General features: G+C 41.9%; 1 protein-coding gene across 1 annotated transcript; it reads left to right on the forward strand.

Annotated features, from left to right (window-relative positions):
* Positions 1–8,392: 8,392 nt before the first annotated feature.
* Positions 8,393–11,875, forward strand: NEUROD6 (neuronal differentiation 6). Its single transcript, XM_047763643.1, has 2 exons — positions 8,393–8,725; positions 10,038–11,875. The coding sequence occupies exon 2, from the start codon at positions 10,059–10,061 to the stop codon at positions 11,070–11,072; it is 1,014 nt and encodes a 337-aa protein (XP_047619599.1). The 5' UTR covers positions 8,393–8,725; positions 10,038–10,058; the 3' UTR covers positions 11,073–11,875.
* Positions 11,876–14,354: the final 2,479 nt, after the last annotated feature.

Here is a 14,354-nt window from a genome sequence, read left to right on the forward strand (position 1 = left end):
TACTATACCACTCTGCCTATGTGTATAATCCTCAATGCTGTTGTCAGAATTATATAACACATGCAGAAAAGTTAGTACAAAAGAAAGTATTAAAAGTATTGGTCAATAGTAACATTGATCAAAATGAGTCAATAATTTAGCCATCAGGTTTTAAAACTTAAAATCAATACTTTCAGTACAAGCATTCTGAAATGTTAAAACTTTCTGCATAATCTTAAATGTGCACTATCTTCCTAAAGGATATTACATAAACATTACATATTCATTTGTTTGATACTCTGCACCACAGTCTGCCCCTCATGCATCTCAATGCTTTAAGTTTGTTAGTTGTATTGCCTCAACAGGACTCTTGCGTCATTGAAGGCAAGGACTGTGTCTTCTGCTGTCTTTCTCCAACATCACAGTGGCTTGTTGCATAGGATTCCTTCAATAACTACTTGTAGATCTGGTACCAGACTCCATGGCTTTGGGATAATGTTATTGATCTTGCATAATGATTTGAGAAAGTCTGTGATCGTCATGTAGTAATTAGTAAAGCTAAACTCTTTCTATATGGCCTATTCTAAATTCCTCTTAAATTGACACATGCAGAACACAGGTATGCATTTCTTTTTTGTTGTTGTTGTTGTTGTTGTTGCTGCTGCTATTTCTTGGGCCGCTCCCACGGCATATGGAGGTTCCCAGGCTAGGGGTTGAATCGGAGCTGTAGCCACCGGCCTACGCCAGAGCCACAGCAAGGCGGGATCCGAGCCGCGTCTGCAACCTACACCACAGCTCACGGCAACGCCGGATCGTTAACCCACTGAGCAAGGGCAGGGACCGAACCCGCAACCTCATGGTTCCTAGTCGGATTCGTTAACCACTGCGCCACGACGGGAACTCCCGGTATGCATTTCTATTGGCTATATACCTAGGAATGGACTACACCTAACATATATGTGTTCATTGAATTATTTATACTGGACAGCACTACTTAATAATAGCCCCAAACTGGAAACTATCCAAACATCTGTCACAGTAGAATAAAGAAACAAACTGTGATACAGTCACACAACTGAATATTATACAGCAATGAGAGTGAACATTCTACAGTTATGTGCAACAATATAGATAAACTGCACAGACAAAATGCTGAGATAAAGAAATCGGGAGTTCCCTTCGTAGCACAGTGGAAATGAATCTGACTAGTATCCATGAGGATGGAGGTTCGATCCCTGGCCTCACTCAGTGGGTTAAAGATCCAGCACTGCCATGAGCTGTGGTGTAGGTCACAGAGGCGGCTCAGATCTGGCATTGCTGTGGCTGTGGTGTAGGTCAGCAGCTACAGCTCCAATGTGACTCCTAGCCTGGGAACCTCCATATGCCTTGAAAATGACCCTAAAAAGACAAAAGGAAGGAAGGAAGGAAGGAAGGAAGGAAGGAAGGAAGGAAGGAAGGAAGGAAGGAAGGAAGGAAGGAAGGAAGGAAGGAAGGAAGAGAGAAATCAGGCCCCCCAAACTGAATGACTGCATTTATACGATGTACAAAATGAACAAAATGAAGCGATGCTCTTAGAAGTAGGGCCAGTGCTTCCTCTTGGGGAGAAGCAGTTGGTACCTGAAAGGAGCAGGAAGGAGGGTCCTGCTAATGTTCTGTTTCTTGATCAAGATCTTATTACACTGATGTGTTCAGTTTTTAAAAATCCACTGAACTCTGCACTTAGGTCATTTGTTGCTTTTCCGTCTCTATTATACTTCAAACAAAAACAATTATGTCCCACATATTCACAAGCTCTACTCAAAGGTTTTCTTCATTCCCCTACCAACAAGCTCTCTTGTCCCAGTAAGCTCACAACTCTTGTCAATTAGAATATTGTGGATGTATTTTGTGCTAATTCAACTCTAACTTCCTTGAGAGACGGGGCTCTCTGTTATTTAGCTTACTTCTGGGGCAACGTACAAAAGTAAGTGTTCTGTTGAATGAATGAAAAAGGATGAAGGAATAAACGAGCAACTCAACCCTCGACTCTTCTGGACACAGCGGAGTTCACGGTCATGAGGCTCACGACCACTGTCATGTAACCTCGCCCACGGCCGGCCACTGACCCGCCTGGCTGGGTACACTGATCTACAAGACAGACGCAGCGTGAAAAAGCTTGAGTCACCAGACACATTAATAGGGCAATTCTTCATTCTTGGAATAGACTCATGGCTAAGTTTTATATTTTATCTAATATTTATTATTTATTCAGGATTCTTGTGTACTAGAAACCGTTCTCGGCAGTTCACTGACATGTGATCATGTATTTAATTCTTAAAGGAGTAACATATACGTTGTTAAGAAACTAGGATTTGGATTCAGACAGACATAGGCCCAAATTATGATTTCCCCCACGTAAAACGCTGAGCAGTCATGGACGGACGGATTAACTTCTCTGAGCCCCAGTTTCATAGAGTCTAAAATGGAAATAGTCACATCTACCTCATTGCGAGACTCCCATGAGACAATGTACACTTGACCCTTAAACAACACAGCTGGAATTGCATGGACACATTTATAAATGGATTTTTTGCAATAGTAAATACCATAGTACTGCATGATCCACTGTTGATTGAATCCGAGGATCTGGAACCATGGAGACTAAGGAATTGTGTCTATGGAGGGCTCACTATAAATTAATCATGGATTTTCTATGACAAGGAGGGTTGGCAGCCTTCCCCCCACCTCTGTGTTGTTCAACTGTATTTTAGGCCTTTAGCCTGGTTCTTGGCAGATTGCATATGAAAAAGTACTATTCTCTGGTCATCGTCAGGACCAGGGGTTAAGTAAACTTCCCACACCTAATCCATGACCATCCATCCATAAGTTCTGTTGATTCCATCTCCAAAACATATTTCCAGGCCTCCTCTCTCCATTTCCATTATCCCCACTCCAATCCGGGCCACAGCCAGCCTCTTGCTCCGTCCATTCTCATAGGCTTTGCAAATTTTCTTCCTGTTTCTTCTTTTCCTCTAACTCCTCTCTTGAAAGCAACCAGAATGATCCTCAAATTGCCTTAAGCCCTCCAATGTCTTCCTTTGAAATGAATTCTAAATCCTTTACCAACACAGACTCTCCGACGATCTGATCGCATTCAGATCGTTCCAGTCTCCCCAGAACATTAGACATCTCTCATGCGCTCTTGCCTCTGCTGCTCACGCTTCATGGCTCAGCATGAAAGATGACTCAGTAAAAGCTTCCTAGACACTGTAACCCAGTGGATCCTCCCATGATTTTCTATAGCCACCAACATGTAAAGTACACATTTCTGTGGTTACCTGTTTACGGTCTGCCCCCCATCTAGACTGCAAACTTCCCAACAGCTTTGCCATGACTGTTCCACATGCCTTTGAAGAGCCATCACTAACCCAGTGCCTGGAACAAATATCTTCATTCGACAAGTATGCAATGCCTTTCATGAACACATACTAGAATTACAGATTAATACACTCAATGCATAACTAAATGTATTGTGTTAGCAAGTGAGAATTCCTATGGAGAAAAGCAAAACTGGCAGAAAGCGAATAGGGAGAGATGGATGAGTATGGGCGTAAAATATAAACTAGGCTAGTAAAGGGAGACCTCCTTGATAGGGAACATGTGAGCAGAGATTTGAAGGATGTGAGAGTGAACCAGCGGGATATTCAGCGGATTCCAGGTAGGGGTAAGTGCAATCGACCTGAGGTAGGAGTGTGCCTGACAGTGTGAGGCATGGCGGAGGGCAGGTGTGGCTGGAGCTGAGTGGGTGGAGGGGTGAGTAGTAGAAGGTGAGATCAGAAAGGCCAGAGGAGGCCTCTGTGCCTCTGTAAGGATTTGGCTTTGACTGAAGGCGAGGGGTTTTCAGCCCAGAGGAATACGATCTGATTCATGTTTTAACCAGATGCCTCAGAATGCTGACTTGAGGACTGTGTAAAGAACATAAGGAGCCAAGAGTGAAGGCTGAAGGCACAGGTGCCATCTAGGCCAGGTGAGAGATGGTGGCCATTTGGGGACCAGGGTAGGAGCCATGGAACTGCCAGAAAGTGGTCATACAATTACTGCATATAATTTTAAGAGTTTGAGAGAATTTGCAGACATTCGGTTCTAGGGTGTGAAAAAGAGGAGTCAAGAATTACTCCAGAATAGATATTCAATAAACCTTGCTGAATAGATGAATGGATAAATAAATGAATGACACATAGATATTAAACAGCAGGAACAGACTTAAAGCAAGGTTAAAGAGGCCATCAAAATTCTTGTTGTGACAGAGGGAGCATTTCTTTAGAAAAATTCACATATGTACATACACGCCTAAGATTTGCACATAATCTTAGGAAGCTCCAGAACCTCTTAAAATCCATCCAGGAATTCCCTATGTGAAGAGAGCCTGTATCATACAAGCTTCTAACATAAAATGTGATTTTCAAAATGCAGTTTGCAGAAAACTTTTGCCAAGAATCTCTTCATAAAGTACTCACTCCAATCTTACAAAATGGATTCATGTAACAGGAAAAAGACAAATTGTACTTCTGTTTTCTACATTTATAGATAACGATTACAATACATATTGTAGGAATATAACAATAATTTTGAATTCAGTATCATAAAAAAATTAATCAGGAACAAGAAAACATTGTTAATATATGTAAAAGCCTATAGGAAACTACATTTTCTTAAAGAAAGATCACAAAAGTTAATAAAACATCATTTCTTTACTAATGGCTGGAAGGAAATTAACTCAGTCTAATAATCCTGGTTTTCTCACACTGGCAGAAGTTTTCACTGGCAGACTTAGATGACTTTATTTAATAATGAATTTAATAAATGCAGTTTGGTGGGTAAAATAAAAAGTATACTCCATAGAGGGAAAATGAAAGTCATTTCTGGAAAAGACAGGGGTGTTTTGTTGCAAAGGATAAGGTCGAAGACTGTACTTGCCGTGTTGGAAGAGCAGCATAATAAACAATACGCTGTTTTGCATAATAATAGTACAATTCAGTCTAGCCTTCACCCTGAAGGAAATCTAAAAAACAAAATCCGAACGTTGCTTTATTTCCAGATTATCTGTGTAGTCTAAGTTTTTACACATACAAATGAAATATTTAGACTTCTGTGTTTATATTTTTAAGCCCTCTAGAACTTCAAGGGGCATAAGGTTGCTTTGCGTTTTGCCTTATAATTTAAATACCTTTATTGAAATCCCAAAGGCTGTTTCCCAGGTCGAACGCCCTGCCACAGCCATAAAACTCAAGTCAATGGGGATCACAGAGTTAAACCTCAAGGGATTAACAATGGGCTGGCTCACAGGCTTCCAGGCTGCCCTGAAGCATTTGTCTAAGAGCTTTAAAAAAAAAAAAAAGCAATAGAAAAAACTGTCTAAATTCTATCTCAGGAAGCACCCTACTTCTGAGGAAAAAACTCTGATCCTAAGACTTTGCTGCCTGATCCTTCGTGGGTCTACCTTCTGCTGCCTTATACCCTTGGAGAACTGAGAAAAATGCCTGTCATGTTCCAAACTGATCTCTTAAGTAATGAAGGAATAGTGAAAAAGAGAATCCACAGAACTCCCATTCGCTGAGACACAGGTACCCAACTGGATGACCTAAAAATAACAACATTTGAGCTTTAATTTAGACTTTAAGCCTCTGTTGCCTTGCAACTGAGTCAAATTATATCTAAATTTTCTCTGGGCCCGTTTTTTAAGTAAAATATGAAGACTCACCCAGTAAAAGCAAGACAGAGGCAGACGTCAGACACTGGGCACTTAAAAAAAAATTGACTATAAAATGTCATGGCCCCAGAAGCAAAGATCACATCAGTTCAATCAGTATCGAACTGAATTACAGAGGTAACTTTGCTGTGCGGTGACTGCTGTAAAATGAGAAAATGTGTTATAGAAATGGTGATGATACACTCCTCAGACTCTGAGTATTTGTCTATAACTCGGGATGCATTTGTGTGTGGAGCACTGGTGTTAACATGCTTTCTTAGCAGAGAGTAGAACAGCCGTTATGGTGTATGTTATGAATGCATATTAAGAGCGCAGGCATTTGCATATCTGGAACTATAGTAGAAAATGCATAACGAAATTCCTTTTTGAAAGATTATTGTACAAACACACTGAATCCTTGCTAAATCTTGACATAACAACTTTTTGTTACCACCGGCTTTTATTTGGGGGGAAAAAAAAAAACTAAGATGTTCAAACAAAAGATTAATATTCAGAAAACCTCAACACAGATTCTATGCCCCCCTCACCACATCACTACCACCACCAAAGGGTTTTATTTCACGTTCAAAGGCAGAAATAAAACAGCCCCAAATGTTTTCATGGAAAAGCCATTTCTCATCTGTCTGCACATCACAAAGATAAAATATAAAATCTATCCTTGGGATGAGCTACATCGGTGATAATTTTCTACTAACACACTGTTATCTATTTCTTGGATTTTGATTTTCATGTTTGTGATGCCTGTAATACAATGCAGCTTCTGGAGACTTTGGAAGTTTAGAATATGATGCAATATGCAACATTCATGACAGGGCTGGCTGCTCTGTGGCTGGTGACTCTGCTACTTATGCTCCTTTACATTTAAAAAGTAAACCATACGTGAAAACAAACAGAATTCAGCATCTCGTCTTCCTATAGAAATTCTCTGTGCTGATACAAAAAGAGTGTGTAGTTTTTGAACCAGAAGCTGAAATATACTCTATGCACCCATTACCAGAACTATGCCCTTAAACATACATTTTGAAATGTTTTTGGAGTGTCTGATTTTTTAAAAAATATGAGCTAAGCCAATGTACCCACCTATTTCAAGTTATGAATTTATATAGCCTTCTATTTTAAATTTGCATTTTTTTTACTAGACCATTGAGAGAGAGAAAAAAAAATGACCCCTCCTTTACTTAGCATGATTCTCCTTTTTGCCAACTTTCCCATCCTTTCTAGCACCGTCCAGGCCAAGTCAGGTAACTTGGAGGGAGAACGGAAATGAGGGGGGTATGACAGGAGATGAACTGCATTCAGCCTGAGGCCCCCGATGCCAATTTGGAACCAAAGTGCATTAAAGCAGCAGAATTTTAAACCTCTCAAAACTGCGATTTATAAGGGGAATGCTAACACAGATTCAACAGTTACAACTCTGCCAGGGATTACTTTAATACCAAAAGCACACTGTCTCACTTTATAGAAGGAGATTACTCAGTTGTCAAACAACAAAGGTTGTGTTTATCTTTTTAAACTTTTGATTTTTTAAAGTGCACTTTTAACTTTAGTGACAGGCAATTCTAAAGTCCAATATCCTTTTGTTTGGGGGGTAGGGTGGAGAGGGTGGCAGGGGAGCCGAGAAAAGGAAAGGAAGGTAAGATTTGCCTCTGGCTTCACAGTTTGTTTTATCTGTAAGGCTTTGCCAGTTTTGCTTAACTGTTTCTACCCTGCTTTTGTTAAGAAACCAAAAGGGAAAAGCAGGGGGTAAAGATAAATATGAAATAAATCTGACAGAGAAAAACAACTGGACACTGATACAAGGAAGAGAAGATATTTAAACTGATATTGGTGGAGAGGAAAAAAAATGTGAGGGGCGAGTTTTAGGAGAAAGAAAACAATCTCAAAGCTCCAAAAGAACAAGAATGCTAACCTTCGATTAAAATACTCAGCAGAATGCCGGAGAAAGACAGACAAAAAGCTAAGTGATAATTTTATGTTTATCGTGTATGACATGAAATGGACAGGAACAAGCCCACGAAGGCTGTAAAGAGAGGCACGATGAGAGTGAAGTTGTGACTTTTGGTAGAGGACTCAAGAATCTAGTTTGAAATCTTTCACAGTCGACTTGCAGTTGTCTCTGCATTTTATACAGATATACAAAGAATCTCTCTGAAAAGTTGCTGAAAGATACCAGCAAGTGTAGAAAGGGGAGCATCTGAGGATGGCTTTCACAGACCCCAGATGGAGAAACTGTTCTTTTATTCCAAATTCTTAAGGAGCGCAGAAGTCTTACATGTTAATAAGAGAACACACAGGCACACACCCATAAGTTACATGCCATGAAACAAAACAAGGAAATCAAGAGACCTTTGTTGATCCCCGTTCGCTTGCACACATTCTAGTTTGGTTAAGCATCTCAAGACCATTTTCCTGAATTCAGCTCCTTTTCACGGCTTTCTCTCCCTGGGTACCCAGGTGCACAAATGGGATGGTGATCTTTACAAAACATCAACAACGACAAAAACCCTCTCGCTCACACAAAAGCCCACCTTGTAAATGAATTGAATATTAACGACTCCCTAATAGTTGCACCGTTGGCAGGGCGAAACTGAACACTAACACAGCTATTTCTACAGATTGCCAGTGAAGCCGAAGCAGCTCGAGGAGAAACGCACCTACTGTATGTGAAAGGCTGGTGCAGATTTTTTTTCCTATCAGTCTAACCTTCTGTGTTGATGCATGAATGCTGGTACCCACTTACAGGGATGCCAGATGATCAGTGCAGAATGAAGGTCCCAAGAGAGAGGATCACATGGTTCTCTCTGCCCTGTGACGTCACTAGCAGATGGCATGGGTACCAGCTCTGGCAGTTGGCATCAATGTCACTTTTTAGAGATCAATGAGATAGTGCAGATATACACAGATCTAGAGACTCCAGGAGACGATGCGACACTCAGCCTGAAAAGATTTGGAAGATCCAAAATGAAAACTGATTATTGAATGAAATTAAAACCTAAGGTAATATAAATAAAGATATACTTCAGTTGATGCTGGCTTTGCATGCAAGTATTTAAAGATACAGTGTCACTATCTTATAGTATTTATATGCTCTTTGTCATCTATAACTTCTTATCATATTTCATTCTTATGATGTAATTATCACATACTTTCACTGCTATTATGTAACACTGCAAGTATGTGGACATTAGTAAGAGAGAGTGTGTGTGTGTGTGTGTGCGTGTGTGTGTATGTATTGAGAGAGCTGGAGATTGTTAAATTAAAAGTCTCTGTTTTAACGTGCCTATTTGTTTGAAGACTTTAGATGAAAATACTTGCTGCTTCGCCAAAAAAGCCAAAATTGCATTTGAAACACAAATTATTTTCCCCTTTTATTTGGGATTCTGAACACACGTGCACAATTGCAGTCAGAATCCTTGGACCGTTCCTGTCAGATATTAGCTAGAGGGAGACTTCTGTGGCTCGTAGAACAAAAACACTAAGAGAGTGGTTTTTTGTCCAGGATGATTTGAACAGCAGTAAGCAGATAATTACATTTAGAAAAATGTAAAATATAAAAGCAGTCTCAACATTTTCTTTAATTAAAAAAAAAGTCAGTGATTAAAATATTTATTTATAAGGTTTATTCCAAATTAATCTAATCCTTCCCCCACCTTTTTTGGGTGAAGGTTAGGAAAATAGTGCTCTTTTGAATATTTCTTTACTGACTAGAAAGAAACCAGTTTTTAAATTGGCTCTGATAATTCTTTTCTTTAAATTTGTATATTCCAACTGCCACTTATCTAAATTCACAATTATATAATACAGCAAATAAAGTTTAGGCTTATTTTCTTTCTAAAAAATAAGCCTCCACAAATTTATCAGCTAATGGAGAGGTAGCACTTTTTATTTTCAAAACTGGTGTCTCTTCTCATTTTGTACTCAGGGGAATTAGAATTAATGAAATTCTGCATTGCTATATTATGTTTTGCATTTGCCTGAATTCCACAGTCCTTTTTGTGTATTAAAAAACAGTTTAAAATCAAAGAGAAATGGAGATGATAGTGGTGGCATTACAATAAATGCTTCATGTTTTATTTTCTTTTGATAATTTGCCTGTACAAATTAATCCTATTGCATGAGTCAATGTTTCTTATATTTGCTAGTCTGCACAAACTTGCACAAAAATTTTATTTAATGTGAAAAAAATTAATTCTGGAAACATTTTTTTTTCTCGTGTTTTTGTACCCGATGATTAAGTCATTAAATATGTTATAAGTGTATAAACTTTAAAAATGAAAACACTTTAAATATTGTGCTGGCATTTTTTCAGGTAATTTAAGATTAGAGAACCATGTTAACACTACCGTTTGATGAGTCTGTTGTAATGCCAGAATCCCAGATGTGCAGAAAGTTTTCTAGAGAATGCGAGGACCAGAAGCAAATTAAGAAACCCGAAAGCTTTTCCAAACAGATTGTCCTTCGAGGAAAGAGCATCAAAAGGGCCCCTGGAGAAGAGACTGAGAAAGAAGAGGAGGAGGAAGACAGGGAAGAAGAAGATGAAAATGGGTTGCCCAGAAGGAGGGGCCTTAGGAAAAAAAAGACGACCAAGCTCCGACTAGAGAGGGTCAAGTTCAGAAGACAGGAAGCGAACGCGCGGGAGAGGAACAGGATGCACGGCCTCAACGATGCTCTGGACAATTTACGAAAAGTGGTCCCCTGTTATTCTAAAACCCAAAAACTGTCCAAGATAGAAACTTTACGACTGGCCAAAAACTACATCTGGGCACTTTCTGAAATTTTGAGAATCGGCAAGAGACCTGATCTGCTCACGTTCGTCCAAAACTTATGCAAAGGTCTTTCCCAGCCAACTACAAACTTGGTGGCAGGCTGCTTGCAGCTCAATGCCAGGAGTTTCCTGATGGGTCAGGGTGGGGAGGCTGCGCACCACACAAGGTCACCCTACTCTACCTTCTACCCGCCCTACCACAGCCCTGAGCTCACCACTCCCCCAGGGCATGGAACTCTTGATAATTCCAAGTCCATGAAACCCTACAATTATTGCAGTGCATATGAATCCTTCTATGAAAGCACTTCCCCCGAGTGTGCCAGCCCTCAGTTTGAAGGTCCCTTAAGTCCTCCCCCAATTAACTATAATGGGATATTTTCCCTGAAGCAAGAAGAAACCTTGGACTATGGCAAAAATTACAATTACGGCATGCATTACTGTGCAGTGCCACCCAGGGGTCCCCTTGGGCAGGGTGCCATGTTCAGGTTGCCCACCGACAGCCACTTCCCTTACGACTTACATCTGCGCAGCCAATCTCTCACTATGCAAGATGAATTAAATGCAGTTTTTCATAATTAATGAGGAAAATGAAAATAAACAGTGGTCATTCACCTCCCCCGTCTAATTAAGACAAAGCAGATGCTTGTGGGCTGAGTAATTGGCACAACTCTATCTAAGGTGTTTACTAGTTTCTGGAGTGTGTTTCAACTATTGTGAGAATTTTCTATGTAAAAATAAATCTCTTTTCGTATGAGAACTTCTTTTCCTTTCCTTTTGTGTGTAAAGCACTGTGATTCTGTTTCTACTGGAAGAATATTTTTTTCACATATTATTTTCTTTTAAATTCACTTAATTTGTTTGAAAAAGGTGTCTAAGAATATACTGTTGAATAAAGACATGCACACAGCATAATTCATGTCTACTTCAGTTGTACAGTAATTATAAAAATGCATGTTATTAAAGTCAGATGAATAAAATGATGTGTTTATAATTATTAGGAATTCTATATCATGTATCTCTGAAAAATTAAACATTTAAAACACTGAGAGCAACACTAAGCTGACAATGATATTGGATGATGCATTTGAGGATATACAACAATATAAAAAGCTATGCAATTTTCTTTTTATTAAGGACAAATCTAAGACATTCAATTGGTAACTATTCCTCTTCAAGTGTTTGCAGATGGGGCAACATGATATTTGGGTAGGTGGTGTCATAATTTTGGAGCAAGTATTTCAATCCTAAAGAAGAAAATTTTCAGCACTTGTTTTGTATTGTTCAGAAATCATCTGTACAGGTTTGTTATCACAATGTATAATTGTGTTTTTCCACCCACATTTTTAAAGCAATTAAACATAGATATTTCCACTCGTAAAGGACATCTATTAGCTGTGATATTTTTGCATGATACTTATTATTTCCTGGTACACAGCTGCTTTCTGTCTCCAACACTCCCTCCTCCCCATTTCAGAAATATTTCAAAACCGGACGAGATAAAACAAATTTCTTAAAACAAAATGGCCAAAGCGCTTAGAAGAAATTTTTTTTTTAAGTATCTTAAATGAAAGAAGAGGCGCCCGTGAGGGTTAAACATCCTGGGGAAACAATGATAAATCCTGATAACCTTCAGCTAGAGCCGAAATTCGGTGGCAAATTTCCAGCAAACACCAGAGTGCCTGTTAAAACTGGAAGGTTTTACTCTGCCGTTTAAATAAGTCTGGCTGATTACAGGCTAAATTCTGTGTGATTATAAGTTTAAACCCTACTTGAACAGTGCAAGGGAGCTCACCCTCTTAGGCAGAACTGAGTCCCTTCTAAAATAATCACCAAGGTGGCAGTGACCTCACTCCAGATGCCCTGGAGCGCAGGGTGCCTCCCTGGGGAGAAGGGGGACAGCTGTGAAAGCTGGTGAGGCTAGTAGAAATGGGTCCAGCGGTGACAGGACCGCGGCGGCCAGGTGGGCCGGAGCAGGGGGTCTGCGCTCCACGGCTGCACCCACGCTGCCCACTTGTACGCCCCACGAGCACCGCCTGTCCCGGCGCAGGTCCGACGGCACCTCGCGGGCGGCGCTGGGAGGAGGTGGCGGCGGCTTCCCAGCGCCCCCAATCATCAGGGCGCAGGGACACGGGCTGCACTGCCCAGGTTCGGCCCGCAGTGGGCGCCCTGGGGCCCCGGGGCCGCCGCTCCCTTGCCGGCCTCACTGGTTCAGGAACCCGCTGCGCCTCCGGAGGAGAGGGCCGGCCCGGAAGACCCTGCCTGGAATGCAGCAGGAGGCGACCTCTTGGTGGCCAGGCCCCGGGGGGCAAGAAAGGGATCGCCCCTTCACCCGCGCCGTCTGCCACGATGGAGACACGTGGCGGCGGCGGCGGCAGCGCGGTTTGCCTGAGTTTGGCGAAGAGCTGCCCGGTCCTAACCCTCCGCGACAGGCGGGGCTTTTGAGCCGAGGCCGAGAGACGGAGGGTGCCGGGTCCCTCAGCTCCCCCTCCCTTAAGCCCCCGTGCCTGTGGCGCGCACGGCCGCCGCGCTCCGAGGGGCAAGAGTGGCAGCACCTGCTGGCGCCAGGCTCAGCGGGGAGCAAACGCGCCCTTCTCAGTGGATGTATGAGCACGTGCCCATTCAAACCCCGTGAGGGCAGGAGCAAAGGGCTGCGGGAAAGACAAGGAATTGTCTCCTCCGGGGATAGAGAGAAGTTTGCCCAAGGTAGAGAGCCGTCTGTCCCCTGGATATGTCTCAGATTGTCTGGCCTCCTTAAGGCCCCTCAGACTCTAAGAGTCTGATCACTGTTCACCCTGTCTGATCAAAGAGCAGCAAAGTGAGGAAGCATCTGGAACTAGAAGAATCTGTGGTGGTTTGTTTGTTTGTTTTGTTGTTTTTCGATTTTTAAAAGGCAGTTCTGTTGAGTGTTTAGCAGAATAGGTGCAGTCTCCCACCACCCTGGCTCCAAGGTGACCTGCATTGCCCCTGTTCAGTGTCTTACTGGTCCAGACAGCCTTTGAAAACCTCATAGTCTTTCCAGGGTCACAAACTCAGCTGGAACTAGAGATTGCAACAGGAGATGCATTCTCCTGCCTCCCTTCTGGCAATATGGGAGAGCTACGAAGAAAAGCAGCTGGCTGAATGTCTGGGGAAGAAGCAAACATTCAGAAGAAGCGTCTCATCTCAGAGCTTTGTTCAAAAGGATTTCAAACAAGAGTGGGATTTGGAGGCACAGACCCCCGAGATAATGAAATTTTCCCCATAATTTGGATGCACAAATCTGATGTGTGCTCTCTCCTTCAGGGGACTGAGGAGATCCAGGATACTCCACAGTGTGTGAGCACGATGTGGGGGACTGATCCCTCTGGCTTAATCATCCTTTACAGCCCTGGCCTGGGAATCACCCAGCTGCCCCTTTACACTCACGAAGGGCAGAGTGTCAGTTCTCTTCCCCGCCAGGGTCCTCCCTGCTGCCGACTGACTGCAACCCTGAGAAATCAAACATCACAGATGCAATGCACTGCAATATCCTACCTTTTAAGGTATCACTCCAGTGGATGAGGAAATAATATAGAACAGAGAGTGCAGTTTAGGATCAGGAAAGACTTGGAGTCAGACAGATTTGGGTCCAAATCCTGCCTCACTGCTAACCTCTTATTGCAGCCTCAGTGAGAGAGCACACAGCACCCAGAAGGCTTGAGGTCAGGATACATTAGCTTCTTGCTCTCTTCCTGGCCTCCTTCTTCCCTTACCTCCCAGCAGGAGAGGATGAGAGGTCCTTCTGTTTTCTGAACCCTGTTAATAACTCTGTCTTTCAAATTGATGAGGCATCTCTTCTTTTGAGCTGAATTATGTGAATCTTATATTTAACTTCTCAAAAGT

The sequence above is a fragment of the Phacochoerus africanus genome, chromosome 16 (assembly GCF_016906955.1).
Source record: "Phacochoerus africanus isolate WHEZ1 chromosome 16, ROS_Pafr_v1, whole genome shotgun sequence".
Lineage (NCBI taxonomy): Eukaryota > Metazoa > Chordata > Mammalia > Artiodactyla > Suidae > Phacochoerus > Phacochoerus africanus.

Excerpts from the sequence above, each read along its gene's own strand:
- NEUROD6 (XM_047763643.1), top strand. The coding sequence starts at position 10,059 with ATGTTAACACTACCGTTTGATGAGTCTGTTGTAATGCCAGAATCCCAG.